The sequence below is a fragment of the Cucurbita maxima genome, unplaced genomic scaffold (assembly GCF_002738345.1).
Source record: "Cucurbita maxima cultivar Rimu unplaced genomic scaffold, Cmax_1.0 Cma_Scf00004, whole genome shotgun sequence".
Lineage (NCBI taxonomy): Eukaryota > Viridiplantae > Streptophyta > Magnoliopsida > Cucurbitales > Cucurbitaceae > Cucurbita > Cucurbita maxima.
The window spans coordinates 4,109,778-4,135,625 of NW_019272020.1; the positions used below are offsets into that span (position 1 = coordinate 4,109,778).

The window sequence follows — 25,848 nt, forward strand, 5'->3', positions numbered from 1 at the left end:
GGGGGGGGGGGGGGGGGGGGGGGGGGGGGGGGGGGGGGGGGGGGGGGGGGGGGGGGGGGGGGGGGGGGGGGGGGGGGGGGGGGGGGGGGGGGGGGGGTGTTGGTGGGGGAGCATCTAAGTTTAGCTGAGGAATATATTCCATTGTCAATTTTATAAGACTGTAGATTCAATTGCTTTATTAATCAAGCAGATGATGCCAAGTGTCTCCATCTGTTTTTACATCCCTTTGTCTTCTTTAAGCTACTTGGCATTATCAAATAATCAGATGGGATGAGGACCACCATTTATCTGCTTAAAAACTGGCAAACTGCTCCTAACTTCTCTTTTCTCTTTGATGTATTTTTTTTTTCTTTTTAAAAAATGAAGCGTAGGCACGTGGGACAGGCTGAACAGCTCACACCTCTAAGCATGGAGCTGCGCGATTCTTGAAATCTTTGTTTAAATTATATGTTAATTTGAATTTCAATTGCTAAAAACAATGTTCATTTTGTAATAAATTGGCACAGATACAAAGAAAGGAGTGCATAAGCAGCCGGATGAGAAAGCTTTCAATTTGATTGGTTCTATGCTATTGGGATTAATATATGTACAGTACACAGCCACTTCCAGTAGGTATTAAGAACATTAAGTTACCGATAAGGTAAGAATTAAGATTATCCTTCATTTTTTGTTCAAGTATGTTTGAACTCATTTCATTGCTTCCCCATTTCTACTTTTCTCTCAAGATTATGTCTAGAAAAAAGTAATATAAAAGGAGAAGAAAAATGCTAGAAAGAAATTGTTCCTTAACCAAAGTATGGAAGCTTTAGTTGAGATGTTGATTAAGACATGGGCAGGTCAAGTCAAAACCCCCACTGATTTATCTTCCTTATTGCGTCAAATGTGAGCTTTAGTGGGACTGAAAGGTGACTTGAACCGGTAACGCTGTCCACGACCAAGAAGAAACAAACTGAAGTGGGTATCCAAAGTTGATTTATTGTTCTTTTTTAGTTTCGTGCCGATATGTTTAGATTGAAAATATATAAACCATTTTAATGCTTTCCCACTTTACATTTATAAATATTTCTACCTAAAATTGTAGTGAAAATTCATCAATAATGTTGACAGGGACATGCTTAATTATATTACCTTAAATAAAGATGGAAACATGTTTTTGAAATTAATTAGTGTTGTTAGACTAATTATATTGAATATCTTTTTCTGTGTGGTCTTGATTATGATTGTACAATTCCAATTATGCACTTTGCTTCTGTATGCAGGCACTAGGGAAAAAAGTTGCAGGAATTTTGGACTATTACTCTGTTTTCCCGAGTCAAATCAGAGTCTTACAACGCATCCCGGCTTGATTTTGGAGGCAAACTACTATTCTTTGTTGACAAACATGATGAATATATTCGAAAAAAAACAACAAAAAGTAAGTTTGCGAAATCCTTATTTTATGGAGAAATATACTTTCTCTCCTACCTGAAGTTATTCCTTTTATTTATATCTGCTGAAAATCACCAATTTTTTTCAACTAAGTTTGTTAGAAAAATCTAGATCAGACGACGTCTGTTGGTTTGTTTTTCCCCGTTGCTTATATGGGTTAGTTCTTAATATTGGAAAAAGAAATGATTACAGGTGAGAGAATTTGTATGGAATGAAGGGTGAAAGGAAAGAGAAAAATACTCTATTGATGAGCTTGAAAATGAAGGATTTTGTGTAAAGGCGTGATAGACAGTGCGGGACCTCAGATGAAGCGTTTGGTGACTAAAAATTATTTTCGTTTTAGTTCAAATAACCAATAAAAATTTAGAGTACAAAGAGCTCAACTTTATGGTTTTGACCGCTCATTCTCTCTCTTACCCCTCTCCTTCTAATCCACGAGAACCAGAGCTAAATCTATTTTTATTACTCTGGTCTCCCTCCCTTTGCCTGCTCTCTCTCTCTCTCTCTCTCTCTCTCTCTCATTTCACCCAGGGCTGAGCTTATTGAAGACATCTTTCTACAGCACTCCTTTCACGCTGCCAAGAAGAGCAAAGCTGCTCAGCTCCAGTCCTTGAAATTTTCTTCTTTTATTTTTCTCGGTATACTTTTCGGCTTCTCTCGCTTTGCTTTTTGGTTTCTTGCCTTTGTTCTTCAAGGGTCTGCATCGCCCTATCTTCTGGTTCTGTTTCTCGCATCTGGGTCGCGACCTGGCTTTGGATCTGTGATGGGGTTTCACTGAAAACTGTGGTTCAGTGGGAAAGATCTGGCTTTTTGTCTCTTATAAGTTCATATTAGTCGTCGATCATGTTTATGGAGTTCGTTTAGTATTTTTGATTCAGTTTAGACTTGTGGAAATTGAACCCAGAAACTGCATTTGCAAGCTATGTTGCTCGACTGATACTTCGATTTGGTGGTCATTTCATCTGTTAAATTTCCCCTCAAATTCTCGTTGCTTTTGTTTTCACTATTTGAACATCTTCTTTGTCCTCTGCCTGTCTTTTTTTCTTTCGTAACGCATCTTAATCTTTTCCGGTTGAGTGGGTAATTAATTCATTTTTCATGATTTTTCGTAGATCAATCGTTGTATTCGGTGGACCCGAATGGAAATTAGGATGGGCTGTTAATGGGAGATAGAATGGTCTGGCCCGGAGAACAGCTGCTGACCGATGGACCCCTTTAATCTGATTCCTTCGAAGATTCTTTAGCACCCTGATGGCCTCAATTGCTGGTTCCAAGGCTTCCTCAAATCAGCCACAAAAAACAGCTAATGGTGAAATGGCTAATGGAAAGGATGCCGGGCTATTGCCTCCGAAGATTTCCAAGTTAAGTAAACCTGAATCAGTTCCTTCTGATCAGTCTAAGTCAGTAAAGAGTATCTCAAAGCAGGATATGGAAATATCTTCCGACAAAAAGTCATCAGTATCGAATCAAAATGGATCTGCTAAGTTGTTGACTGAAAAATTTAATTTCAGCATATCTTCACCTGGTCTGAAACATACTTCAACTGAAGTAGATTCCCCTCACAATGAAGCTAGATGCTCACCTGGAAGCTCACTAGACCAGGAGAAGAAAACATCGGAATATGGAAGTGTTAAGATCAGTTCTGTTTCCGGCAAAGTAAGCGATGGAACTAGCTGCCTTGCCAAGACCAGTGGAAGTGCAAAGGTTAGCGACCATGGTAACTTTGTTGAGAGTGGAAAGAGCAGTATATGCAGAGGGAGCACGAGCAGTGATATAAGCGATGAGAGCTCTTGCAGTAGTTTTAGTAGTAGTATCAGTAAACCTCACAAAGCAAATGATTTGAGATGGGAGGCCATTCAAGTTGTCCGTGCAAAAGATGGGGCAATGGGATTAGGTCATTTTAGACTTCTGAAGAAGTTGGGTTGTGGGGATATTGGGAGTGTCTATCTCTCTGAGTTAAGTGGAACCAAATGCCATTTTGCCATGAAGGTTATGGATAAAAATACTCTAGCGAGTCGCAAAAAATTGCTTCGTGCGCAGACAGAAAGAGAAATACTTCAATCTCTTGATCACCCCTTCCTTCCGACGTTATACACCCACTTTGAGACAGAAAAATTCTCATGCTTGGTGATGGAGTTCTGTCCTGGAGGAGACTTGCACACTCTAAGGCAGAGGCAACCAGGGAAGCATTTTCCCGAGCAGGCAGTGAAGTATGTTAAGAGCACTTATATACTACAAGACAATTATATATCATTTTATTCATACTTACCATTCTTGCTGCTTATGCTTGCTAATGATATATTTGTGTTCACCATCCTGGATCTGACTTAGTATATCTTGCAGGAGAATGTTGCACTCAGTATTCATATCCTAGGTTTCATGTTTGAATCCGATTCTCTGTTCTATATCTCCTATCTTTTTGTTTGAGGTGGATAATGCAAACCAATTTTTTTCTGTATTTTTCTGCCAGTATCACAGATATTTAAAATGTTTTTCACTTCTCCTTCTCCAATAAAAGCTATGAGGAAGTGCTTTTGTCCATTCCATTTGCAGCTAGCGAGTATTTTCTCAAACATATCTTAACTTCTCCTCACTGGATGAACTACCTCAACAGCTATTAGGTGATCCGATGAACAATGGGGTGCATATACAATGGTGCAAATTACTGATTTTCTTGTTGAGAGTTCCTAGAATATATATACCTTCTTGATCAAATAAAAGTTTTATAAGTTATTCTGGTCTAGAAGAAAAGGTTTATCCAGGTGTATTAGGAGGATTCTCAATGGTTTCTACTCAAAATTTCACTTATAATAAGGACATCCATCAAGAACAAACACAAACGCCAAATCCCATGCTTATTGTCATGCCGCCATAAAGAGCAAGATAGTATTTTGAATAGCACGTTTAGAATGGATTTCTGTGTGACAAAGAAACGGTATTGCCACCATCAGATTCATCCTTTGGGCAATGACTATAGGAATGAATGAAAAGTAGTTCATGTTTATGTAGATGTGGTATTGTGTTTGATTGTTATTCTCAAGATTTTGCTTGCTGCACATTTATTTGAGGTTTTTTTTGGATAAGTAATAATATGCCACTATAATAAAACTAATACAATGAGAATTAGTATCCTCCTAAAATCAGTAGCATGGGATAACATGAATATATGAGGACCTTTATATAGATGATTTCATGAGGTTTATGTATTGCTTCCTACTCTGATTGAGATTTCTCGGCTAATTTTATGTTCTTTCTTCCCTTGTTTTTTGTACTTCAATTTTCAGTAGGATAAGCAGGATTACAGCCATAGATACTACTCAAGTTGGGTCATCTTATCTATGTTGGTAGTATTTTTACCTGGTCCAGGCTTAAATTTATGTTTCTTTCGGGTCAGTAACTCTGGTAAACATCTAGCTAGAATATTAGTCTTTAAAACTTGTCGATGACCAGATGTTGTGCAAGTTAGATTGTCACGTGAAATTAGTCTAGATGAGTGTCTATTAGCAAACATGTTCCCAAACATACAATACACCTAATCTTTCCATTTCTTAGAAATAATAGAAAGTGGCATTTATATTGCATTCCAGTCATTAGGTTACTTGTTATTGCTCGTAATTTTGTGTCTGGTACATTTGCATCTATCAACCAGAGTTTTGGAACTTAATGAATCAAGAAAGGTTGTCTTCATATCGTTTCCTGATAGAAGTGTTTAAGAACTTAACAGCTGTAGTGAGAGACTGTCTCTCCTTTTTCGCTGGACCTGATCTTTCAGGCAAAAGCCGAATGGCTCAAGAATTATAGCCCTGTACTCATGATGTTGAATTAACATCTGTTCTTTTGATATAGCCATATTTGCATATAAGTTGACAATGGTACTGAATTTTTCCTCTTTGTTTGATAATGCAGATTCTATGTAGCAGAGGTTCTTCTTGCACTGGAATACCTGCACATGCTTGGGATTGTGTACCGTGATCTAAAGCCAGAAAATGTTCTTGTGAGGGAAGATGGACACATAATGCTTTCAGATTTTGACCTATCTCTCCGTTGCACTGTTAGTCCGACTCTTGTCAAAAATCTCTCTGCAGAGTCTGAGGCTTTAAGAAAGAACACAGGTTACTGTGTGCAGCCTGCTTGCATTGAACCTTCCTGTATCCAACCATCTTGTGTAGTTCCTACAACCTGCTTCTCACCACGCCTCTTTTCTAGTAAGTCGAAGAAGGAACGGAAACCCAAAACTGAAATTGGAAATCAGGTCAGCCCATTGCCAGAGCTCATTGCAGAACCAACTGATGCCCGATCCATGTCTTTTGTTGGAACTCATGAGTACTTAGCACCCGAGATCATCAAGGGTGAAGGCCATGGAAGTGCTGTAGATTGGTGGACTTTTGGAATTTTTCTATACGAGCTACTATTTGGTAAAACTCCTTTTAAGGGGTCTGGAAATCGAGCTACCTTATTCAACATTGTCGGTCAGCCACTTCGGTTTCCAGATGCACCAGTTGTGAGTTTTGCTGCCAAGGATCTGATAAGGGGATTGCTAGTGAAGGAACCACAACACAGATTGGCTTATAAACGTGGGGCAACTGAGATCAAGCAGCATCCTTTCTTTGAAGGTGTAAATTGGGCATTAATACGTTGTGCTACTCCTCCTGAAATCCCTAGGCCGGTCGAGATTGAGAGAATACCTCATGCAGTGGCATCAACCAGTGAAAAGGCCGTTGCTATTGCAGCAGCAGCAGCTGCAGATAAAAAGGCTTCCGATAATTATCTTGAGTTTGATTTCTTTTAGAAAGAAATCCTTACACGTTATACAGGTTGTTCATCAATGAAAGCCTGCCTAAAACATTTCTGTATGGCAGTGGAACCGATGAGGAAGAAGCATATTGATAGATGATGAAACACTGTAAGTTTGTTGTTGTCTTTTAACAGTTTCAAATTGATGTTGCACAAGTATTTAATGGATTCTTTGCTTTCCTCTAATGGCTTGATTCATCAGAATGTACATGCTTAGCTATTTTCAGCACCAGGATCCAGACTATCTCCATAGGAATATCAATCTTTTGCATTCATCTAATCTCATTGAAGTTCATTTACATAGAAGTGATGATCCTTTATAGGAAGAAAGCACCAAAGAACATCAGTACCATAAAACTACACAATCTTAGGCACAAGAGAGCTCCTAATATACTCCTTATACACGTAGCTCAGACAAACTTAGTTTTAAAACACATACAAGAAACTGAATTGTTTCGTTGTTCTTGAGCTTCTGAAACGCTGGAATTAGGATCGTTATTACCCTTGGAGTTATCGGAGTTATCATCTTGGTAGCGAGGAGAACAGAGAGGAGAGGGTGATCCACCCGGTTGGCTCGTTTCTTTCCCTTCACAAACAATCTTTACCTCACAAAATCCTGGAGCTTTCTGAAGTACCTCATTAGCTATTCCGCTTCCCCCTCGAGATCTCGACTTCCTAATGATTGCCAATTGACAATGAAGCAAAAACTTTTGTATGTTGAGCTGATGAATTTGCTTTGACATCTAGAGAAAGGTACCTGGATCTGTTGACTCCAAGAACTAGCTTTCTTATATTGAGAATTGGAATAACATCCAAAATTGCCCTAGCCACCTTGTCACTCTCAATCAGCACAGTATCTGCCTTAACCTGTTTCATCAATAAGTGAGAAACAAAACAAAATCTCATACTCATTAGCTTAGAAAACAGCCATTTCTTTTGGGTACCTTAGCTGCAGAGCAGGAGTCAATGAAACTCTGAAGAAAATCCTTCCTTTTGCTCTCTTCTTGTGCTACATGGATAGCCACTTGCTGTTTACTAACCTGATTTATTGGAATCTTTCCCACTGCCATCACAGAAACAAACACAGACCCTCATAGATTCATAATTATATCCAACAGACTCCAAACAAGATAAAAAAATCAACGTTCTGGAGTCTCTGTTCATCACTCATCCTCTGTTCAAGTCCAACAGAACCCAGAAATAAAGTTAAAAACTTTTGTCCTCTCAAACACATGATACTGTAGAACATAAGCATGCGCACAGACCAGCAAAGAAGAAGAATCTGAAATAAAAGTGTCAAATACAAACAAAAGCATCAGAGCAGAGATTCTCTGCAAGCAGTAAATCATCCATCTCAGACCCATTCCCACCATGCCAAATGACCTCTTTCTAACTTAAAGCTAAAGCTCCAGACATAAGACTTTGACCATGAAGGAGAGAGAAAAAAGAAGAAGAAGAGAGAGAAAGAGAGAGAGCCATAGAAACAGAGTTATCAGAAATTACATGGGCTAGGAATGTAACGTGTTTCAGGGAAGACATGCAAAAGATAGACGACAGTGGTGGAAGCTGTAATGGCGTTCTTGAGCGTCCATTGAAGTGCATCAATACTGGAATCGCCTTTCTCCACTCCAACATAAACGCAATCTTCCCATTTCAGAGCATCCGACGAGAACGAACACCCACCACTGTAATCTTCTCTGATGCTCTCTAACGCCGCCGCCGGCGAAACCATTTTCCGTTTAACCTCAAACGTCTCATCCTCTTCCTCGATCTCGCTTGTGCTGTTGCTGTACTTGTAATTGCTGAACTCACTTTCGAGCCCTTCATCGGAGTGGAAGTGCCTGGCCTCCGCCGGAGATGGCAACGCCGACATGGCCGATGAAGGTCGGGAATCAAAGTCGCCCAGATTTGAGAATACAAGGAAAAACCAGGAGGCCAATGTGAGTACCGTATTAACTCCCTTGTGGCGGGGCTCCGATTTTCCAACTACTTGGAGTCATTTGGTTTGACTTTTTTTCGTACGGTCTCTTCCACCTATATTATGTGATTGTTTATAATGGTTCCATGTGTTTGTAATCATTCCACTTATTTAAAAAAAAAAAAAAAAAAAAAATCAATTTCTTGAGGTCGGATCTAACACGAACATAGTCGATCATAGCCGAACATAGCTTTAATGGTAAGATAATCCCTTTGAAGATTGTTGGGATAAGAGTTGGGTACGCGAGATTATACTCAAAGTAGATAATATCAAATCGAACATAATTGAATACAGCTTTAGTGATAACAAACATTTGACCCGGATTAATTAGTATACTTATTTATTCATTTTAAAAATTATTCTATTTTAAAATTGTTTAACCTATATATATATATATATATATTTTTTTTTTTTATTGCCTATTAACTTAATCAATTAAAAATATAAATTTAATAAAATTAAATTTTACGTTTGAAGAACACTTTCGTTAATAATAATTTAGAGACAAATTTGATCACGATGTCCCACCTTAGTTAGGGAGGAGAAGAAAATACGGTTTATAAGAGTGTAGGAAACCTTCCACTAACAGACACGTTTTAAAACTATGAAGGGAAGCCTAAAAGGAAACAATATGTGCTAGCGATGAATCTGGACAGTTACAATAGCAAAAATTAAATACTATTAGTTATTATTTGAAATTAATTTTAAGAAATTAAAGTATGCATGTACGTATAGTGCTATTTCTTTAATAAATTAATTATAATGGGCTGTATTTAAATTAAAACCCCAATGAATATTTATATACAGTCCACAGATGTTGGTGGTTGTCAAAGTTGACATGGCACCAAAATACCATTGGAATATTCGAATATCAGATAATTTCCATTTTAATATTTCTATATTTTTTTCAAGTCAAATGTAATCATTTAATTTTTAACATTTTTTTCGACCGATATTTAGTTTGTCTATGCTTGTCAATTTCAAACCTAATCGATTAAGATATAATATTTTTTTATTTAATCTCGCATGGCTGAATAAAAGCAGGAATTTATCGAGACTTAACTTGATATTAAAAAGAAACATGATTAAATATAAGTAAGCGATAGAAATATTCAATTTTCTTATCTCTTTTTAAAATTCTTTTCTAATGAAAAAAAAAAATTATATCATAAAATTAAATTAAAAAGTAATCAAAATATTGGAGAATAAAACATATATATATAACCTTTAAGAAAACATATTTTTGTTTGGTATTTACAAAGGTTCTCATCTACTTTAGCACTCACTTGTGATTAACAAAGCACTTTATGAAGCCCAATTGAAAAGTAACTGTTGAGGCCCAAAAGACACTGGCCCAATAATGAACCTCTGATATATATATATTAATAAAAAATAATAATTTGTTCAATATATATATATATTTAGACCTTAGTGGATATTAATCTGTTCAATATTTATTTTTAAGATTAAAAAGATAGTATTTTTAAAAAATATATATATGAAGTTGATTGATGTTTACCAATGCTTTCAATAGTATTTTTCATAACAATAAATAATAATAATAATAATAATAATAATATTATTATTATTATTTAAAAAAAGCTTTTAAAAGTATTTTTCAAAATAATAATAATAATAGAATCTAAAGTGTACGTATAGCTACACCCCTTGGCTATATAGCCTTTATTTAAAGGAATCTTTCGGCTTTGGATTAAAAAAAGCCACTTTCGGTTTGGTCAACTTTTATGTTTTAAAATCTTCATATTGTTTATTACATTATAAATTTTACTTTTGTTTTTCAACTCTTAAATTATGGAATGTGGATTTTATTTTATTTATTAATATTTATAATAAAGTATTTAAATTAAACTATATTATCAATAAAACCCCGCACAACTTTAAGGGAGAGTTAGAGAAGAAGACCATTTGTGATCAAACGGTTTGAAAACTTAATGAGCAAATTGATCAGACTTACATGAATACTCGAGCATGTACTCTAGATTAAGAATTGTCAAAGGATGAGTCTCGTGCCTCTCAAGTGTAGAAGCACGGTGGAAACCAATATCAAACAAGTAAAAAAAAGAGGCGAGAATAGGAAGTGAGTAGAAAGACGGAACAATAGGATTACATAAAAAAAAAAAAACAAAAACAAAAAGTTCTTCCGACTCACGACAGAACTTAAAAGGAGACAAAAATGACAATCGGAATAAAATAAACAAAAAAGTATAGCATGTGCTATAAAAAAAATGGAATGAGAATGAGATGATCTCTGTTTAATAAACGAAGAATGCAAATAAAATTACGAAATTTAGAAAGAGTCCCATATTCTATTCTCATTCCTCGATTCCGATTCCAATAAACAAATAAGACCGAGCTATCCTTTTAATTTAATAATTTGGTCTATATATGTGTGTGAGAGAATTATATAGATAGTCCGAGTTTCTCTAACCTATTACCTTAATCTCAAACTCAAATCGTACATTATTCAAAGTCCCTAATTAACTAAAGAATCCAAGACTCACAAACCTTTGGCACTCCCTCAAACATCTCTACGAAGTTTTCTCCAACATATTTGTGCGCTAAAGCTACCAAATTTCCTGACTTTAGGCTCCAACAAGCAAGGGAATGGGGATTTTCCCTGCACCTTTCCTATTCAAGAAGGTTCCCACGGCTTTGCTTTCCACAATTAACTGGCCACAGTGTTTGGGAATAAAAAGAACAAATGGAAGAAGAAAAGGAACCCGAAATCAAATGGTGATGGGCACATGCAAGGACCATTGGACGGCCGAGATTGAATGATTGTGATATATATTTATTAGTGGAGAGGAGAATACTGAAAAAGAAATACGGAAGCGAAAACTGGAAAGGGAAACAAACCAGAGCCAGCAACTTCGACACGAAGAACCCATTCAGAATGTAAGCAGCTCCTTTTTCCTCTTCTTTGCTTCATTTTTTAAGGGTCGTAGTGAGATTCCCACAAGACACTGATGACTTTTGCGTGAGCTTAACAGGCATTGAGAAGGACAGGGCCATAAAGAAGGGCGAGTCCGTGTGAGACCCCTTTGGTATTTAAACAGCAGCCTGGCCTCTAAAGGTTGTGACTTGCGAGATCTTAGGTTCACTTTCTTGTCCGGGCTCTTCTTGTATTCTAGCATCGTCATTCTCGTACTTGAGCTGGTTTTCAACCTTGAGTTTCAAGCCCTGCAGAGAGAAAAACAGAGAGAATTAGAGAAGCAGGAGCTTTGGCAGATTGTATTTAGCTTTGGTGCAATTTCTATTCTTCTTGAGAAGGACCAAATGGGTGTCAATCCTCAGGACGCGATCAAGAAGCTCAAAGTTCTGATGGATCAAGGTCAGTGATCAATTCTGTTTTCTTCAATTCCAGTTCTGAAAACTTCATTCCCTAATAACCATTTGTTCCATCTGTTTAATTTCGTCACCTGCAGTTGATCACTCAACGAGGAAATCCTTTCAGGTTCGCCAGCTTTCTTCTTCTTCTTCTATCCTCCATCTTCTGTATGCGACCTGCAAGTTCTAAGAGCTTAAAATGCTGTTAGTTCTGTTGGGTTGAAGCCCAAATGACCTCTTATGAAACTTTTTGTAAATGACATCGAATGATCTATTTGCAGAATGTTCATCAAGGATTCTTAATAGAAACGCTGGACCGTTTCCTAAGGGCACGAGACTACGACGTTGGCAAGGCTCATAAAATGGTTAGACGCATGTTTTTGGTTGAACTTCTGTAAACATCAAACTGTCATATGCATTACTAAGATATGCTGACAAACCATTCCTCTTTAATGTTGCAGCTGGTTGACTGTTTAAAATGGAGGGTGGAAAACCAGATTGACAAGATATTAAGGGTAAGTGTTTCAACGGCTCGTTTACTGCGCTGGCTCCCAATTCTTTTCTTGACAGCATTTTATTGTCTGCAGAAGCCAATATTTCCTGCTGATGTCTATAGATCAGTGAGAGATTCACAGCTCGTAGGACTTTCGGGCTACTCAAAAGAGGTCTGAGTTTTGTTAATCAATTTCTGTCTTGTTTAACCAGCAATCCCTGTAATCTTAGGATACCTTGTTCTAATGAGATCAGCATATAGCCAGCCGTTCTAACCTACAACTTGTTCTGTTTCACCTCAGGGCCTTCCCATATTTGCCATTGGTGTTGGGCTCAGCACATTAGACAAAGAACATGTAAGTATTCGCGGTTCAGTTCATCTTCCAAACAAATAATTGACCCTTTCGTGAATTTCGATGCCACAAACAGCAGCCTAGATTTTGAAAATATGTACTTCAAAAACCAGAGAGAAACTGAGAAGCTTGTCAAGTTTACTAACCGGTGTTTTGATCTCTTCACAGGTGCATGATTATGTGCAGTCGCACATACAAATCAATGAGTATCGAGATCGTGTTATTCTGGTGAGTTTCTGAATTCTGGGATTCAAAAGAAGCTTCTCTCCTAGTATCATTAACACGTACATTTTTGCTGTAGCCTTCTGCATCAAAAAAGTATGGAAGGCCCATCACTAGTTGCGTGAAGATTTTAGATATGACTGGTCTGAAGCTTTCGGCACTTGGCCACATAAAGGTATTCTCTTTTCCTACAATTGTCTCCAATAGATGTCAGTGCAAGTTAAATATAGCCATGTAAATCTGATTCCGTTTCTTGCGGTTCTGATTGGTATAAATTAATGACAAATCCGCACAATAAGATCACAAAGTTAATTTCTTTAGTTTGAATCCATTTATCACAAATCAAGTTCACACTGGATTGTGCGATTTTGAGGGAAGAAAAAGAAGAAAAAAGAGACCAAAAAGAAAAGATTCAACGAAGATCATTTTGTTTATAAAATCTGTTGTCTGGAAGAATTTCTTTCTGACCATCATTTTAAAACAAGACTATAATGGTGAGGAACATATTCTCCATAATAAACTATAGTAAAGTGGAAAGAAAACTTATGATGTATTTTGATACCTTAAATATGCAATTTATGACTAACAAATCAAGGATTTCCCAGATCTCTAATGATCATGCAACCGCTAATGTCTCATGTTTCTGCAGTTCCTGACAATTTTATCAACCATTGATGATCTGAACTACCCAGAGAGAACAACTGCTTACTACATTGTAAATGTACCTTACGTCTTTTCGTCCTGTTGGAAGGTAAACCATTGAAGAGACTGATCTTGGTTGATTTTGTACCTTGAGTGTTGCAATAATTTTTCCTTCAACACCTGTCTGATGTGTATAGTCATGTATTCTCTTTGATATTGCAGGTTGTCAAGCCTCTCTTACATGAAAGGACAAGGAAAAAGGTTCAAGTGTTGCCAGGCTGCGGGAGAGATGAGCTGTTGAAGGTAAGGCCTGCATCATTTAAAGAATGTAAAAATGGCTGACTCTTATCAAACATAAAAGCTCTTTTTTGGCCTGCTTGAATATATTATAAATAAAATGGACCACTAAATGTTTTTTTATACAAAAAGTTTTGACATTTCATTTGACAATGGAAGCTAGAATCAAGTTTTCCGAAACATTCCATAAAGAACAACATATCGAGTGTATAAAGCAAGGTACATATGCTATTGTTAGACAATTAAGAGTGGCAAGAGCAGTGTTAAACACTAGTGGGGGAAATACAATAATCAAATAACGGGATTCTCTACCATATGCAAGTGATGATGCTTTAATTGTTCTCTATTTCTTGTAGATAATGGATTATACCTCTCTTCCACATTTCTGTAAAAGAGGGAGCTCATTGTCCTCCCGGTCATCGGCTCATCAAGGAGGCAATAATTGCTATTCCTCGGACCACTTTTTTCATCAACAGCTATACAGCTACATCAAGCAACAATCCATGATCAATGAACCTACTGAGCCAATTAGAAAAGGATCTTTTCATGTAACCCTTCAGGCATCAGCATCAAAAAGCAAAGGAGCAGCTAAAACTGTTGAATCTGAGTTTCGGAAGTATGAGAATGGGATTTCTGATACACTGATTGAACTGGAAATAATGTAGTGATTGAAGCAAAGGCAAATTTTGAGATGAATTTCTTTCATTGATGGTGCATATTCCTTCATTGAGGAGATGGAAAGGAAAATCTGGCTTTACTGATTCCAACACTAATAGTAGCCATATGGGCAGTCCCAGTTCCGTAATGGCAACATCCACCTCTAAAGCAATGGAGAGTCATATCCAAGATGTATCTTGAGACGTGCCTGGTTGATATATAAAGTTCGCTTCTTAATATATAGCCTTTTCACGGCTAATTTTTAATTATCACTTGGTTTTATTATCTGAAACCACATAATTACTTGTACTCAAAGTTTCTAGTTCTAAAATTTAAGCTATTGCACATACATTATATAGATTAAAGTGGCAAATTAAAAGATGAATTTGAATTTGGATAATTGTGGGGGTGTAGTTGAAAATGAACCATCGGTAAGAATATAAATTGCAATGAGAGACAGGGAAGCTACCATATTAGATGAGCCAAGTTAGAAACTGGAGCTCTTCCCCCTTGCATTGATCTATGAAAGAAATGTCCACGATAAACAAGGAAAAAACATACCAAAACCAATGGACGCCCATTCCAAGATACGTCCACTTGGAAAAGATGAAGGACATTCCTACAATAATCCTGTATTAACTTCAAGATAAATCAACAAACGTGCCTGAAAGTAAGGTTGATGCGGGTTGCCTCTGCCTTCAGGCGCTTAGGCACTGAATGCATCCAATCTCGTTGAGTGTAGCCTTTCATAACCAAAAGCGAACCATGCTTTAGAACAAAAGAGTGTGTATCAGCCACACTGCTTTTCTTTGATTTCTTGGCTGGAGGTTCCTCATCATTCCTTCCTGGGGCCACATCAAATAAACCATAAGATAATGAAACTTTTTGAAGTGAAGAAATCAATTGAGCAAAAGACTGATGATTTGACAAAAGAGCTTTTCAAAATCAGAACGAAGACGAGAAAAACAGATGAACTAAACCGCATACGTTGAGAAGTTTTGTTGGACTTCTTTTTCAACAAGAAATCTCGCTCACATCCAAATGATACAGAAGCAATCTCCTGGTTCAATGCATAAAGCTTCTCATCATCAGAATGCCAACCCACATAATCATTTCCACCTTTATATCTATTCAATAGTAAGCTATTAAAACTACTCCCCGGTAGAGCTTCGTGAACCTTGACAGAGAAAAAGTGAAGACAATTAGGAGCCACTAGAAACGTCATCGAGAACTTGTAGCTAAAGAAGCCAAAAAGAGAACCCAATAGGGAAAGATTGAATCAAAATATCTTACAGCATTCAAAATGTCCTTAAGAGGAGGAAAATCATCCCAAGTATAGGCATGAGGTTTATACCCACTATAACTATATATCGTCAATCCAGGATTCACAACGTAACAAGTATCTCTAGGCTGCATATTAGAAAATGCAATAGCTCTTCAGAAAGAACGCAAAATCCCGATATAAAGAATGGCGGGAAAGAAGGAAAATCATCTAAGACAACCAACAGTCGGTCGTTAAATCTTCAATTGCTAATTAGGTTGACAATGAACTAAACGAGAGAACATAATCGAAAAAAGTGAAGACCTGGACGACGGAGCGACCGAAGACGCGAATCGTCGGTCTGGTCCATGGAATGTGTTGATTGAGAAAATCGAACCAGGTCCAAGCCTGATCGGAGGACACGAACTTGCTAATATAGACGATTTCGCTTCCGTTTCCGAGATCCAATGTCTGTCGCCTTCCTAAATCTAAAGGACGAGGGATCTTCGTCTCTGATTCTGAGTCGATCACTTCTTTGAACCTCAAACTCATTCTGTCAAATTCTTCATAATTTACAACAAGAACAACGATCATGTTTACAATTTATTTAGTTCATGCTGTCGTTTCGTTTCTTTTCGTCTTTTTTTTTTTCCCTCAATTTTCTTAAATTAAAATTCTAATCGAATTACAATTTTACCCCCAACATAATTTTTATTAATTCATCCACTAATTTATCCAAAACTCATTAATAGAATGGTAAACTAAGTTTGGCACAAAATTAAATTTAACTAATACAATCATTAACTATCTTTATCCAAACTTACAAATTTTTGTTTAATTTATAATGAATTATAAATTTTAATCAATCAAAAATTTATTCCATTTCTTAATTAATAATGATTTTTTTTAAAAAAATGGTTGAATCCAATAGTAGCACATGTCTTCATTATAATCGTTGGTCAAATTGGGTCAATGATGTTTGACCAAGTTCAAATGAGTCTAGAGAATAAACTACTTAAGACGAAAAGACTTCGGAAAATAGAAAACTTGTTCTAAGACTTTTAGTTCAAGAACACTTCGACATGCCACCCCTTCAAATAAAACACGTGTAAGAGAAGATTGGTCCAACGTATAAGATAAACGAACTGGAGGTTGATCCAACATACAAAACGACGAACAAAACGGTTCGACGGGTTATCAACAAGTCAACAAGTCAAAAGGAGATGAAAATGTCTATTTTAGTTTTTATTATCTAACGAATTTCTGAGAGAGGATGAAGGATGATGGTCAATTATCCATGTCTATAATATTATCCAACTACGAGAATGGACTTTCCAAGCCTATTCACTATGTCCATTCCCATGAAAAACCCACAAGCACACACTAACACAAGCTTCAGACACTAAACCTGCCTCATTCTACTCATAATCACTTGAAACAGTAGGCTGCAGACAGATCAAAACTATGGAAATGGAAGCAAATTTACAGGCTACCCCATAACTCGAGGCCGAGAACTTCCTGTAATCTTTATCTGGATGGCCGACCAGGTTGATCGATGAACTTGATCTTTAGCTCTATTTCACCAGATTCTACGTCACGAAGCTTCAACCAAACGCTCTGTGTTACGCCCCCTCCCTCCATGCAACTAATGCTGCTGTCCCTTGCTAGGCAGTTATCAGTGTCTGGAGTAACCTTTCTTAACATTGTTGCCCCCAATGAAATTCCAAGAGCACGTCTCAATCGAGCAGCCGAAACTATCGGTTTAAGACTCAGCTCGGCATGTCCCATCTTGTCATCTGACTTGAACCGATCTTTGTCAAACACTTCCTGCAGAAAGAACGTAAATTTTTGGTTGCTTTGAGTTATTCATACTAGAGTTTCCGTAGTTTCTTCTTTCTGAAACAAGAAATCATCAAACATTGTTCTAATTTCATTTCGAGTACTTCAGTCCCAGGAATAGATCAGAATACCGAGCTATAGAGTATGATAGAAGACTATACGCAAAGACGAATGAACAATCAACAACTTTTTTTTCCTTTGTAACCAAGCCCACCGCTAACCGATTTTGTCCTCTTTGGGTTTTCCCTTCAAGGACTTTCCTTCAAGGTTTTAAAACGTGTCTGCTAGGGAGAGCTTTCCACACCTTTATAAGGAATGTTTCATCCTCCTCTCCAACCGATGTGGGATCTCACAATCCACCCTCCTTGAGCGCCCAACGTCCTCGCTGGCACATCACCCAATGCCTAACTCTGATACCATTTGTAACAACCCAAGCCCACCGCTATAGCAGATATTGTCCTCTTTAGGCTTTCCCTTCAAGGGCTTCCCCTCAAGGTTTAAAATGAGTTTGTTAGGAAAATGTTTCTACACCCTTATAAGAAATGTTTTGTTCTGATCTCCAACTGATGTGGGATCCCACGGGGGACTTTGATAACACAAACATAAGATAGCCTAGCTAACAAAACAATATGCACTCTTTCATTGACCATAATTATTTTAATACTTGTAATGGTATTAATGAGTTCCCATATTGAAATAAGCCATCATAACCACACTTCTTTTGCATAACCAAAATCCTTGCTTATGCACAAATCATGACAGCCTGATGGAGACAATCTGTATAATTCATTACGGCCTAATGGAAGATATCAATTCAAAGTTATGCAACTTTGGAGAAAAAAGCAATGGATGAGCAACGGAGAAAATAAGAACAGGGACTATCTCAATGAATACAGACAACAATAGGTCAAAAAGCTGACAAGCAGAATCTTACTAATGTCAGATCTTTGACAGGTTGGGTGAGGGAGAAGCTTAGCTCTTCATTCCAAACAGGGTTAAGGCAGCTATTGATAACTTTGGTCTTGGCTGTCTGAAAAACAATGTATTGAAATGAAATTATTTAACAAACCACATCAGAGCACAAGGGTGATAGAAGAAGGCAAGACAAGAAATGACCTGATTGCCCAACTTGACAACAACATAAGGATCGCTGCTCTTGAAATCACGAATTACTAGCTTCTTCCCTTGAATCACAACCACTTTAAGCAATCCCAACCTCTCGCTAGTTGATTCACTTTCCATGGCAGCATCCAACTAAAAAGAAGGCGTATACAGGGTAGCTTCAAAACGTGTAGAAGCACCAGAAAAGCTGCAATTAAAAGCCAAGATGATGGATTTTAAAGTAAAATAAATGACCAAACATTGGACCCATTAAATCAAACGACCAAAGAACCACATTTCAACCATTTCTTGCATCTATACAAAGCGATCTGAGTACATCTACACAAGTTCACAGAAACAAGAAAAGGTAAAACCCCAAAAACCCCAGAAATCAAAACGAAAGTAAAGAAGATACCACTCAGAGAAAGAGGCAGAGATGGAAGAGGGCTTAACCAAGAACCAGGCAAGTGAGGTTTGAAATGAAAATAAAGGGGTATTAAGGGTTGGTGAAGGGTGTCATTTCATCGAACAGTTGAAGGGCGGAGTGATAAAGAGAACCAGTTTCAAAGGGAAAGGGAAAAAAGATGGTCTGGGAGAGCGAGATTTTGACTAGAAACAGTCGTGGATGGTGGCCCATGGTGAGTTCGAGTTTGACGGGAGTAAATGATTTGGACAAGCATGTTTGAAAAGTAAAAGCAATGCGAAATTAAAGAGAGATTTACGATGAATTTAGAATCTTTGTGAGGGGTACCTGACTTTGCTGCCATGTGGACTGATTAAAGAGGGAAAAAGTGGGATGGGTGAGGTTGGAAAGAGACAGTGACTCAATGAAGGAAGGTCCATCCTCCACCATGTACGCTTTGAACTTTGAATTACTCGAAATTGGAGAGGATGAGGGCACTACCAAGGAGAAGAAGAAACACACGTGTGCTGGCACCTGGATGTAGGGTTTATGCTTATGTGGATTTTTATATAAAAATAATGCAACGGCCACCAAAGTTTACGCTAACAGATATTATCCGTTTTGACATCTCTCTCCAACTAATGTGAGATCTCTTAATCCACCTCTTAATCCACCTCCTTAGGTACCAACATCCTCATAGCCACAATGTCAAGTGTTGGGCTCAACAACCTAAGGTCGTCGTTAGCAGATGTTGTCTATTTTAATCCGTTATACATTCATCGTTAGCCTCACGATTTTAAAACGCGTCTATTATGGACAGATTTTCACACTTTTATAAGAAATGTTTCGTTTTCCTCTCCAACTGACCTAAAATCTCATATTAGCGGAGAGTCCAACCAAACTCAAAGCCACCATACCTTTGACCCAATCCAAAGGCAAATTGAACTCGACCTCAATTGAACCCTACATTGGTTTTCACATTAAGTTTCTTTTGTCTTGCACTCTTTTGTCATTTCTCTTTCTAGTACTCTGTGTATTTATTGCATTTAAATTTGTTCATAATTAATGGACTTTTATTTATAGGTTTCCTTCAATGTTTTAAAACCTATCTCTCATTAAGGAATTTTCGCACCCTAAAGAATATTTCATTTCCCTTTCTAAACGTGAGATCTTATATCTTGAGAGGAAAGCCTAAACATAACAATATTTATTTTTCAGTGGGCTTGAGCGGTTACAAATAGTATCAAGCTAGTCATCAGATGGTGTGAGACACTAGTTGAAGTAGGGCTAAACCCTCTCCACAGTAGACGCGTTTTAAAATCGTAAAGCTGACGACAATTCGTAATGGGCCAAACTTGATAATATGTCTCTTCAATACTTTTATTTGTTTGAAGTTCTTATATAAAGCCAGGAATGCAAACTTTTTGTAACATTATGAACTTTTTGTTCCTTGTTTTTATCCAATGATGTGATCTTTCAGACAATAGAATCCAATACTACTTTTTTTTATTAATTATCAACTCTTTGTTCGTTTATAAACACACTTAAATTATTTAATCACAATAACCCACCAAAGTTAACGCTTAAATGCTTCGTTTAATTAAAAATATAATCTTCATCAAAAGACATTAACGAACTGCACAATATTCAAAGCTGTGGGGCGAGTTGCGCCGACGTGGGCGCCCGGTAGCCTCTTAGATTTTGGAAATTGTGGTAGTGTCATTTTCGTATTAATTTTTGGGTATCAATCAAAGGGAATCGACTAGTCCAAACTAACTCCCAGAAAATTAAGCAGAACATCGAGGAGTTGGAGCAATAGAGGAGACTGCTGAGGCTCAATGATCAGATCCCTTTTGTTTTCTTCCACTCTAGTGCCGATTTTCAGAACCACTCGGACATCTCCCTCCAACTTTCTGGGATTTCATTGCCTCCCTTTCTCTGCCACTGCTTGCTTTACATCCATATCTGTTCTTCACTGCCCAGGTTCTGATCTTCACATTTGTGTCCTTGTCTCTCGATTTAGTGACGTTAATGGACCTGAAAATTTGAGATGTTTTATTAATGCTTCTGGGTTTTTCGTAAACTTTGGTTGTTATGTAGGAGTTGGAGGTTCTGGTACATTGATTATTAATGTGTTGTGTTTATGTTGCCTGTCTAGAACGATGAAACGAGTGTTTGGCTAACTTGTAGTTCACTCTCGATTGTATCAATCAGTTTAAATGTTTGTCTTGCTGTTGTTTGTTTATGTTTACAATACCCATCTGGGAGTCATAGTTTTGGAACGAAGTCAGTTATCTTGATACAATAAGATACAATAAGAGCTCAACCTCGCTGCTAAAGAATGCTCCCTCTTAAAGAATGCTTTGTTTCCTTCTCTAACCGATGTTGGATCTCACAATTCACCTCCTTCGGAGCGAGTGTCATTGTTGTCACACCATCCGGTGTCCACTCCTTTTCAGGGCTCAACGTTCTCGCTGGCACACCACTTGATGTTTGACTCTGATACCATTTGTAACAGCACAAGTTCACCATTAACAGATATGATCCTTTTTGAGCTTTCCCTTTCAGACTTCCCCTCAAAGTTTCTAAAACGCGTCTACTAGAGGGAAGTTTCCACACCCTTATCAAGAATGTTTTGTTTCTCTCTCCAACCAAGGTGAGATCTCATAATCCACTCCCTTTTAGGACATCGCTAGCACACTATCAGGTGTCCACCCCCTTTCAGGGCTCAGCATACTCGCTGGCATGCCGCTCGATATCTGACTCTAATACCATTTGTAACAGCTCAAACTCACCGCTATGAGATATTGTCCTTTTTGAACCTTTTCTTTCGAGTTTTCCTTTGAGGTTTTTAAAATGCGTCTGCTAGAGAGAGGTTTCCACGCTCTTATAAAGAATGTGCTCTTATAAAGAATGTTTTGTTCCCCATTCGACCGGCTTCCGTTTTTCACAATGTTTTATGGATTCAGTGAATGAGAATCCACTGAACTGTTCCTGTAATGGAGAGTTTAGCATGAAACTAATTGGTTCTTATGTTATAGGCATTGGGGTCAGAAATCCAGCTTCTTTTTGCAGCAATTCCCTTTCAGTTTCTGCTAAGTCAACATTGTTTATGGAGGAAGTCCCAGCTGCAAATGAGGTTCAACTGGTTGAAGTACTTGATGCAACCAACGATAATCATGGAGGCGTTATTGTGGAAATGGATAAAGCTATGGACTCTGAGGTCTTTGTGCCCATCCTTAGAGCTTCAATTTCACATTGGAAACAACAGGTTGATGAGTTCAGTAGTAAACTTTTCTGCCCCTTTTGTTTACACACCTTCAAATACTATCAGGACATGCTTACTCCATCTTCATTTCTTTGTCAACTGGACTATGGTAGGCAAGCTTTTGCTTTTGCTTTTGCTTCAAATTTTAATGCCGCTGTAAGAAGTAATGAATATTTGTTTAGGGTTTTGATACATCTGCCATTTCTTTTGACTTCTTGAGCATGTGATCTCAAGCATCCAAACCGCTAGTATTTTCCACTTTGGCCCGTTAGTATTGTTGTCAGTCTCACGGTTTTATAACGCATCTGTTAAGGAGAAGTTTCCATACCCTTATAAGTAATGTTTCGTTCTCCTCTCCAACCAATGTGCAATCTCATAATCCACTCCCCTCGAGAGCCTAGTGTCTTTGTTGGCACACCACCTGATATCTGACTCTGATTCCATTTGTAACAGTTCAAGCTCACTACTAGTAGATATTGTCCATTTTGACCCGTTATGTATCGTCATCAGCCTACTAGGAAGGGGCTTCCACACCCTTACAATAAATGTTTCAGTCTCCTCTCCAACCAATGTGGGATATCACAATCCACTTCCCTCGAGAGCCCAGTGTTCTCGCTGGCACACCACCCGATGTTTGACTCTAATATCATTTATAACAGCCCAAGCCTACCGCTAGGAGATATTGTCTGCTTTGGCCCGTTACGTGTTGCCGTCAGCCTCACGGTTTTAAAACGCGTCTACTAGTGAGAAGTTTCTACACCCTTATTAGGAATGTTTTGTTCTCCTCTCCCAACCAATGTGAGATATCACAATCCTCCCCCCTCGAGAGCCCTATGTCCTTGCTGGCACACTGTTCGTTGTCTGACTCTAATATCATTTATAACAGCCCAAGGCCACCGCTAGTAGATATTGTTCGTTTTGGCCCGTTAATACCGCCGTCAGCCTTACGGCTTTAAAACGCGTTTACTAGGAGAGGTTTATACACTCTTATAACGAATGTTTCGTTCTCCTCTCCAATCAATGTGAGATCTCTGAATGAATTTTGATTGAGACTCCCGAGTGTTCGAAAATTGTCCTCTGTACCAGAGAATTCAGTGTTCTTTTGCTCCAATGCTGGTTTGTATCATTTGCATGAAGATACTCTGGCGCTGTGTCAACTAAACTATTCATATTTTCTCCTGTTTATATTCATGATGAGCAAATCTTTTGCAGGGAAAAAAAGGTGTTTGGATTAAACTGCCCATTGAGCTTGCTAACCTGGTTGAAGCTGTTGTTAAGGTGATATTCTGATAACACTTCTTTAGATCGTTTTAACAGTAGATTCAGGAACTTGCACTTTCAAGTGCTGCAAGTCATTGTTTCTATTCTCTATATTTTCCCTTTCGTTTAGGAAGGATTCTGGTACCACCACGCAGAGCCAAAGTATTTGATGCTTGTGTACTGGATACCTGAATGTGCTCATACTCTTCCTGTCAATGCTACCCATCGAGTTGGCGTCGGTGCGTTTGTTTTGAACGACAATAAAGAGGTACATTTCCAGATCCCACGTCGATGGGAGAAGGAAACAAAGCATTCCTTGTAAGGGTGTGAAAACCTCTCCCTAGTAGATGCTTTTTAAACCCGTGAGGCTTACAACAATATATAACGAGCAAAAGCAGACAATATCTGTTAGCGGTGGACTTGAGCTGTTACATCTTGTGTTTGTTGTTCCTCGTCCGAATCTATGTTGTGATGTGTTGAAAACTTTTGTTATAGGTACTCGTGGTTCAGGAAAAGAGTGGAGTGTTACGAGGGACTGGTGTATGGAAGTTTCCCACAGGAGTTGTAGATGAGGTAAGGAGTTTTGGATACGCTCTGATTCCATTTCTGCATATAAATATAACTAAAATCTTTGAGTTGCTTCATTGACGATATCAAGGGGGAAGATATATGCAAAGCTGCAGAGAGAGAAGTGAGAGAAGAGACTGGTGTAAGTTAAATAAGCTGCATGATCAAATAAAGCTATATTATCTGCTCATCAGTTGTTCATCATGTTTGTCTCAGTAAGAGTTATCTTAAAGTTTCCAGGTTTATTCTTCTACAGATTGACACAGAATTCATGGAAGTTTTAGCGTTCAGGTATGAAGGATAACTGTAACAGCTCATGTCTACCGCTAGTACATATTGTCTATTTTGGTTCGTTACGTATAGTCGTCAGCCTTACGGTTTTAAAACACGTCTGCTAGGGAGAGGTTTCCACACCCTTATAAAGAATACTTTTGGGGCCCAACGCCCTCCCTAGCACTCGTTCTCCTCTCCAACCAATGTGGGATCTCACAAGGGCCCCGCATCCTCCCTGACGCTTGTTCCCTTTTCCAACCAATGTGGGATCTCAAAAGCGCCTAGTGTCCTCCCTGACACTCGTTCGGTGTCTGGCTCTGATACCATTTGAAACAGCTCAAGTCCACTACTAGCAGATATTGTTTGATTTAGCCTGTTACGTATAGTCGTCAGCCTCATGGTTCTAAAACGCGTTGCTAGGGAAAAGTTTCCACACCCTTATAAAGAATGCTTCGTTCCCTTTTCCAACCGATGTGAGATCTCACAATCCACCCCCTTTGGAGTCCAACGTCCTCCCTGACGCTCGTTCTCTTTTCCAACCAATGTGGGATCTCAAAAGGGCCCAATGTTCTCCCTGGCACTTGTTGGGTGTCTTGCTTTGATACCATTTGTAACAGCCCAAGCCCACCGCTAGCAGATATTGTCCCCTTGGCCGGTTACATATAGTCATGAGCCTCACGGTTTTAAAACGCGTATGTTAAGGAGAAGTTTTCACTCTTATAAAAAATGTTTCTTTCCCCTCTTCAACTGAGGTGAGATCTCACAGTAACATTCTTTTTACTATTTTATATCCCATTCAAATTTTTGTAGACAGACTCACCAAGCATTCTTTGGAAAATCAGATCTGTTCTTCGTTTGCACATTGAAACCTCTAACCTTTGAAATAAGCAAGCAAGAACTCGAGATAGAGGATGCACAGGTACGTCCGAGTTCACTAGGCAATGTTTATACGTCGATGTAACAAATCAAATCGGCTCTTATTAAGCATAAGCTACAAACTTGATGCGCATATCATAGTACAACATCATTAGTTGTCTTAGAAACTTCTAGACCTGTCTGAGTGTTCCAAATATTTCTGGTGAAATAACCATCTTTTCTAGCTGAACTTCGGTTCAGTTCAATTGCAATGTTGAATAGTCGTTACAATTGTTGCAACCATTGTCGTTGCAGTGGATGAAACTCGAGGACTACACCGCTCAACCGTTACTCCAAAAACACGAAGTATGGAAGTGTATCAACAACATTTGTGTCACAAAGATTCAGCAGCAGTATTCTGGATTTTCTCCTGTGCTCACTTCCCCAGCATTTTCGAGCAAACGAAACTTCTTGTACTTAAACGAACACGACATGAACAGGCGGTGAGGTCTTGTCGTCAATCCTTGATAGATATCAGTCCTTGATTGATACATTTTGCCAAGTAGCATCAATCTTGTTTCTTTGCTTCTTAATCTTTTCTAGCTATTGGACCATACTCTTGTTTCTGATACTCAAAAGTGCATAAGTTCACACTTTCGGTGATTTCAAAATACATTGCTATAATTTTCTATGCAGATTCTGATAGAATTTAAAGTGGAACTATGAATTTGACTGCTGTGTTCTAATTTGATTCAAAAAGCTATATAATTAAACGATATTCATTTCAAACGATCATGATAATGTACAAGA

At 38.1% G+C, this 25,848-nt stretch overlaps 6 protein-coding genes and 1 long non-coding RNA gene across 9 annotated transcripts; 3 read left to right on the plus strand and 4 right to left on the minus strand.

Annotated features, from left to right (window-relative positions):
- Nucleotides 1-507: 507 nt before the first annotated feature.
- Nucleotides 508-6,408, plus strand: LOC111477928 (serine/threonine-protein kinase D6PKL2-like). 2 transcript variants are annotated; one of them, XM_023121936.1, is made up of 4 exons: nt 508-640; nt 1,260-1,414; nt 2,541-3,638; nt 5,335-6,408. In XM_023121936.1, the coding sequence occupies exons 3-4, from the start codon at nt 2,680-2,682 to the stop codon at nt 6,215-6,217; spliced, it is 1,842 nt and encodes a 613-aa protein (XP_022977704.1). In that variant the 5' UTR covers nt 508-640; nt 1,260-1,414; nt 2,541-2,679; the 3' UTR covers nt 6,218-6,408. The 2 variants fall into 2 exon arrangements, with proteins under 2 accessions (XP_022977704.1, XP_022977703.1); XM_023121935.1 differs by lacking the exons at nt 508-640; nt 1,260-1,414 and adding an exon at nt 1,825-2,066.
- A 60-nt stretch (nt 6,409-6,468) lies between these two features.
- On the minus strand, nt 6,469-8,312 carry LOC111477937 (U-box domain-containing protein 35). The gene is made up of 4 exons (XM_023121946.1): nt 7,726-8,312; nt 7,167-7,285; nt 6,980-7,089; nt 6,469-6,897 (listed from the first exon to the last, which is right to left on the minus strand). Exons 1-4 carry the CDS (start codon nt 8,093-8,095, stop codon nt 6,633-6,635), a joined length of 864 nt encoding a protein of 287 aa, XP_022977714.1. The 5' UTR covers nt 8,096-8,312; the 3' UTR covers nt 6,469-6,632.
- A 2,205-nt stretch (nt 8,313-10,517) lies between these two features.
- LOC111477940 lies at nt 10,518-12,707 on the minus strand. The gene is made up of 3 exons (XR_002717371.1): nt 12,540-12,707; nt 11,641-11,734; nt 10,518-11,401 (listed from the first exon to the last, which is right to left on the minus strand). It is a non-coding gene; the product is annotated as an uncharacterized LOC111477940 (long non-coding RNA).
- LOC111477929 (SEC14 cytosolic factor-like) lies at nt 11,398-14,483 on the plus strand. 2 transcript variants are annotated; one of them, XM_023121938.1, is made up of 11 exons: nt 11,398-11,552; nt 11,647-11,675; nt 11,830-11,913; nt 12,010-12,063; nt 12,136-12,213; nt 12,343-12,396; nt 12,562-12,621; nt 12,695-12,790; nt 13,265-13,366; nt 13,480-13,560; nt 13,911-14,483. In XM_023121938.1, the coding sequence occupies exons 1-11, from the start codon at nt 11,498-11,500 to the stop codon at nt 14,217-14,219; spliced, it is 1,002 nt and encodes a 333-aa protein (XP_022977706.1). In that variant the 5' UTR covers nt 11,398-11,497; the 3' UTR covers nt 14,220-14,483. The 2 variants fall into 2 exon arrangements, with proteins under 2 accessions (XP_022977706.1, XP_022977705.1); XM_023121937.1 differs by having other exon boundaries at nt 12,010-12,213.
- Nucleotides 14,272-16,083, minus strand: LOC111477932 (DNA oxidative demethylase ALKBH2). The gene is made up of 6 exons (XM_023121940.1): nt 15,797-16,083; nt 15,505-15,621; nt 15,199-15,388; nt 14,876-15,056; nt 14,681-14,731; nt 14,272-14,419 (listed from the first exon to the last, which is right to left on the minus strand). The coding sequence occupies exons 1-6, from the start codon at nt 16,064-16,066 to the stop codon at nt 14,278-14,280; spliced, it is 951 nt and encodes a 316-aa protein (XP_022977708.1). The 5' UTR covers nt 16,067-16,083; the 3' UTR covers nt 14,272-14,277.
- A 609-nt stretch (nt 16,084-16,692) lies between these two features.
- Nucleotides 16,693-19,033, minus strand: LOC111477938 (protein C2-DOMAIN ABA-RELATED 11). Its single transcript, XM_023121947.1, has 4 exons — nt 18,828-19,033; nt 18,428-18,620; nt 18,246-18,341; nt 16,693-17,299 (listed from the first exon to the last, which is right to left on the minus strand). Exons 2-4 carry the CDS (start codon nt 18,551-18,553, stop codon nt 17,000-17,002), a joined length of 522 nt encoding a protein of 173 aa, XP_022977715.1. The 5' UTR covers nt 18,554-18,620; nt 18,828-19,033; the 3' UTR covers nt 16,693-16,999.
- Nucleotides 19,034-20,477: 1,444 nt separating this feature from the next.
- LOC111477931 (nudix hydrolase 10-like) lies at nt 20,478-25,765 on the plus strand. Its single transcript, XM_023121939.1, has 9 exons — nt 20,478-20,798; nt 21,857-22,086; nt 23,296-23,361; nt 23,474-23,611; nt 23,839-23,916; nt 24,002-24,052; nt 24,167-24,201; nt 24,994-25,102; nt 25,354-25,765. The coding sequence occupies exons 1-9, from the start codon at nt 20,654-20,656 to the stop codon at nt 25,543-25,545; spliced, it is 1,044 nt and encodes a 347-aa protein (XP_022977707.1). The 5' UTR covers nt 20,478-20,653; the 3' UTR covers nt 25,546-25,765.
- Nucleotides 25,766-25,848: the final 83 nt, after the last annotated feature.

What these genes read in the sequence shown, in the direction of transcription:
- LOC111477928 (XM_023121936.1), top strand. Translation starts at nt 2,680, where the DNA reads ATGGCCTCAATTGCTGGTTCCAAGGCTTCCTCAAATCAGCCACAAAAA. An exon ending in TTTCCCGAGCAGGCAGTGAA is followed by an intron (nt 3,639 to 5,334) that starts GTATGTTAAGAG and finishes TTGATAATGCAG; the next exon opens with ATTCTATGTAGCAGAGGTTC.
- LOC111477937 (XM_023121946.1), bottom strand. Translation starts at nt 8,095, where the DNA reads ATGTCGGCGTTGCCATCTCCGGCGGAGGCCAGGCACTTCCACTCCGAT. An exon ending in ACTCCTGCTCTGCAGCTAAG is followed by an intron (nt 7,090 to 7,166) that starts GTACCCAAAAGA and finishes TTGATGAAACAG; the next exon opens with GTTAAGGCAGATACTGTGCT. An exon ending in CTTGGAGTCAACAGATCCAG is followed by an intron (nt 6,898 to 6,979) that starts GTACCTTTCTCT and finishes GGCAATCATTAG; the next exon opens with GAAGTCGAGATCTCGAGGGG.
- LOC111477929 (XM_023121937.1), top strand. Translation starts at nt 11,498, where the DNA reads ATGGGTGTCAATCCTCAGGACGCGATCAAGAAGCTCAAAGTTCTGATG. An exon ending in ATCGAGATCGTGTTATTCTG is followed by an intron (nt 12,622 to 12,694) that starts GTGAGTTTCTGA and finishes TTTTTGCTGTAG; the next exon opens with CCTTCTGCATCAAAAAAGTA. An exon ending in GGAGAGATGAGCTGTTGAAG is followed by an intron (nt 13,561 to 13,910) that starts GTAAGGCCTGCA and finishes TATTTCTTGTAG; the next exon opens with ATAATGGATTATACCTCTCT.
- LOC111477932 (XM_023121940.1), bottom strand. Translation starts at nt 16,066, where the DNA reads ATGATCGTTGTTCTTGTTGTAAATTATGAAGAATTTGACAGAATGAGT. An exon ending in TCGGTCGCTCCGTCGTCCAG is followed by an intron (nt 15,622 to 15,796) that starts GTCTTCACTTTT and finishes TCTAATATGCAG; the next exon opens with CCTAGAGATACTTGTTACGT. An exon ending in TTAAGGACATTTTGAATGCT is followed by an intron (nt 15,389 to 15,504) that starts GTAAGATATTTT and finishes TTCTCTGTCAAG; the next exon opens with GTTCACGAAGCTCTACCGGG.
- LOC111477938 (XM_023121947.1), bottom strand. Translation starts at nt 18,553, where the DNA reads ATGGAAAGTGAATCAACTAGCGAGAGGTTGGGATTGCTTAAAGTGGTT. An exon ending in TTGTCAAGTTGGGCAATCAG is followed by an intron (nt 18,342 to 18,427) that starts GTCATTTCTTGT and finishes ATTGTTTTTCAG; the next exon opens with ACAGCCAAGACCAAAGTTAT. An exon ending in CTGTCAAAGATCTGACATTA is followed by an intron (nt 17,300 to 18,245) that starts GTAAGATTCTGC and finishes TTCTTTCTGCAG; the next exon opens with GAAGTGTTTGACAAAGATCG.
- LOC111477931 (XM_023121939.1), top strand. Translation starts at nt 20,654, where the DNA reads ATGATCAGATCCCTTTTGTTTTCTTCCACTCTAGTGCCGATTTTCAGA. An exon ending in ATCTGTTCTTCACTGCCCAG is followed by an intron (nt 20,799 to 21,856) that starts GTTCTGATCTTC and finishes CTTATGTTATAG; the next exon opens with GCATTGGGGTCAGAAATCCA. An exon ending in AAGTGAGAGAAGAGACTGGT is followed by an intron (nt 24,053 to 24,166) that starts GTAAGTTAAATA and finishes ATTCTTCTACAG; the next exon opens with ATTGACACAGAATTCATGGA.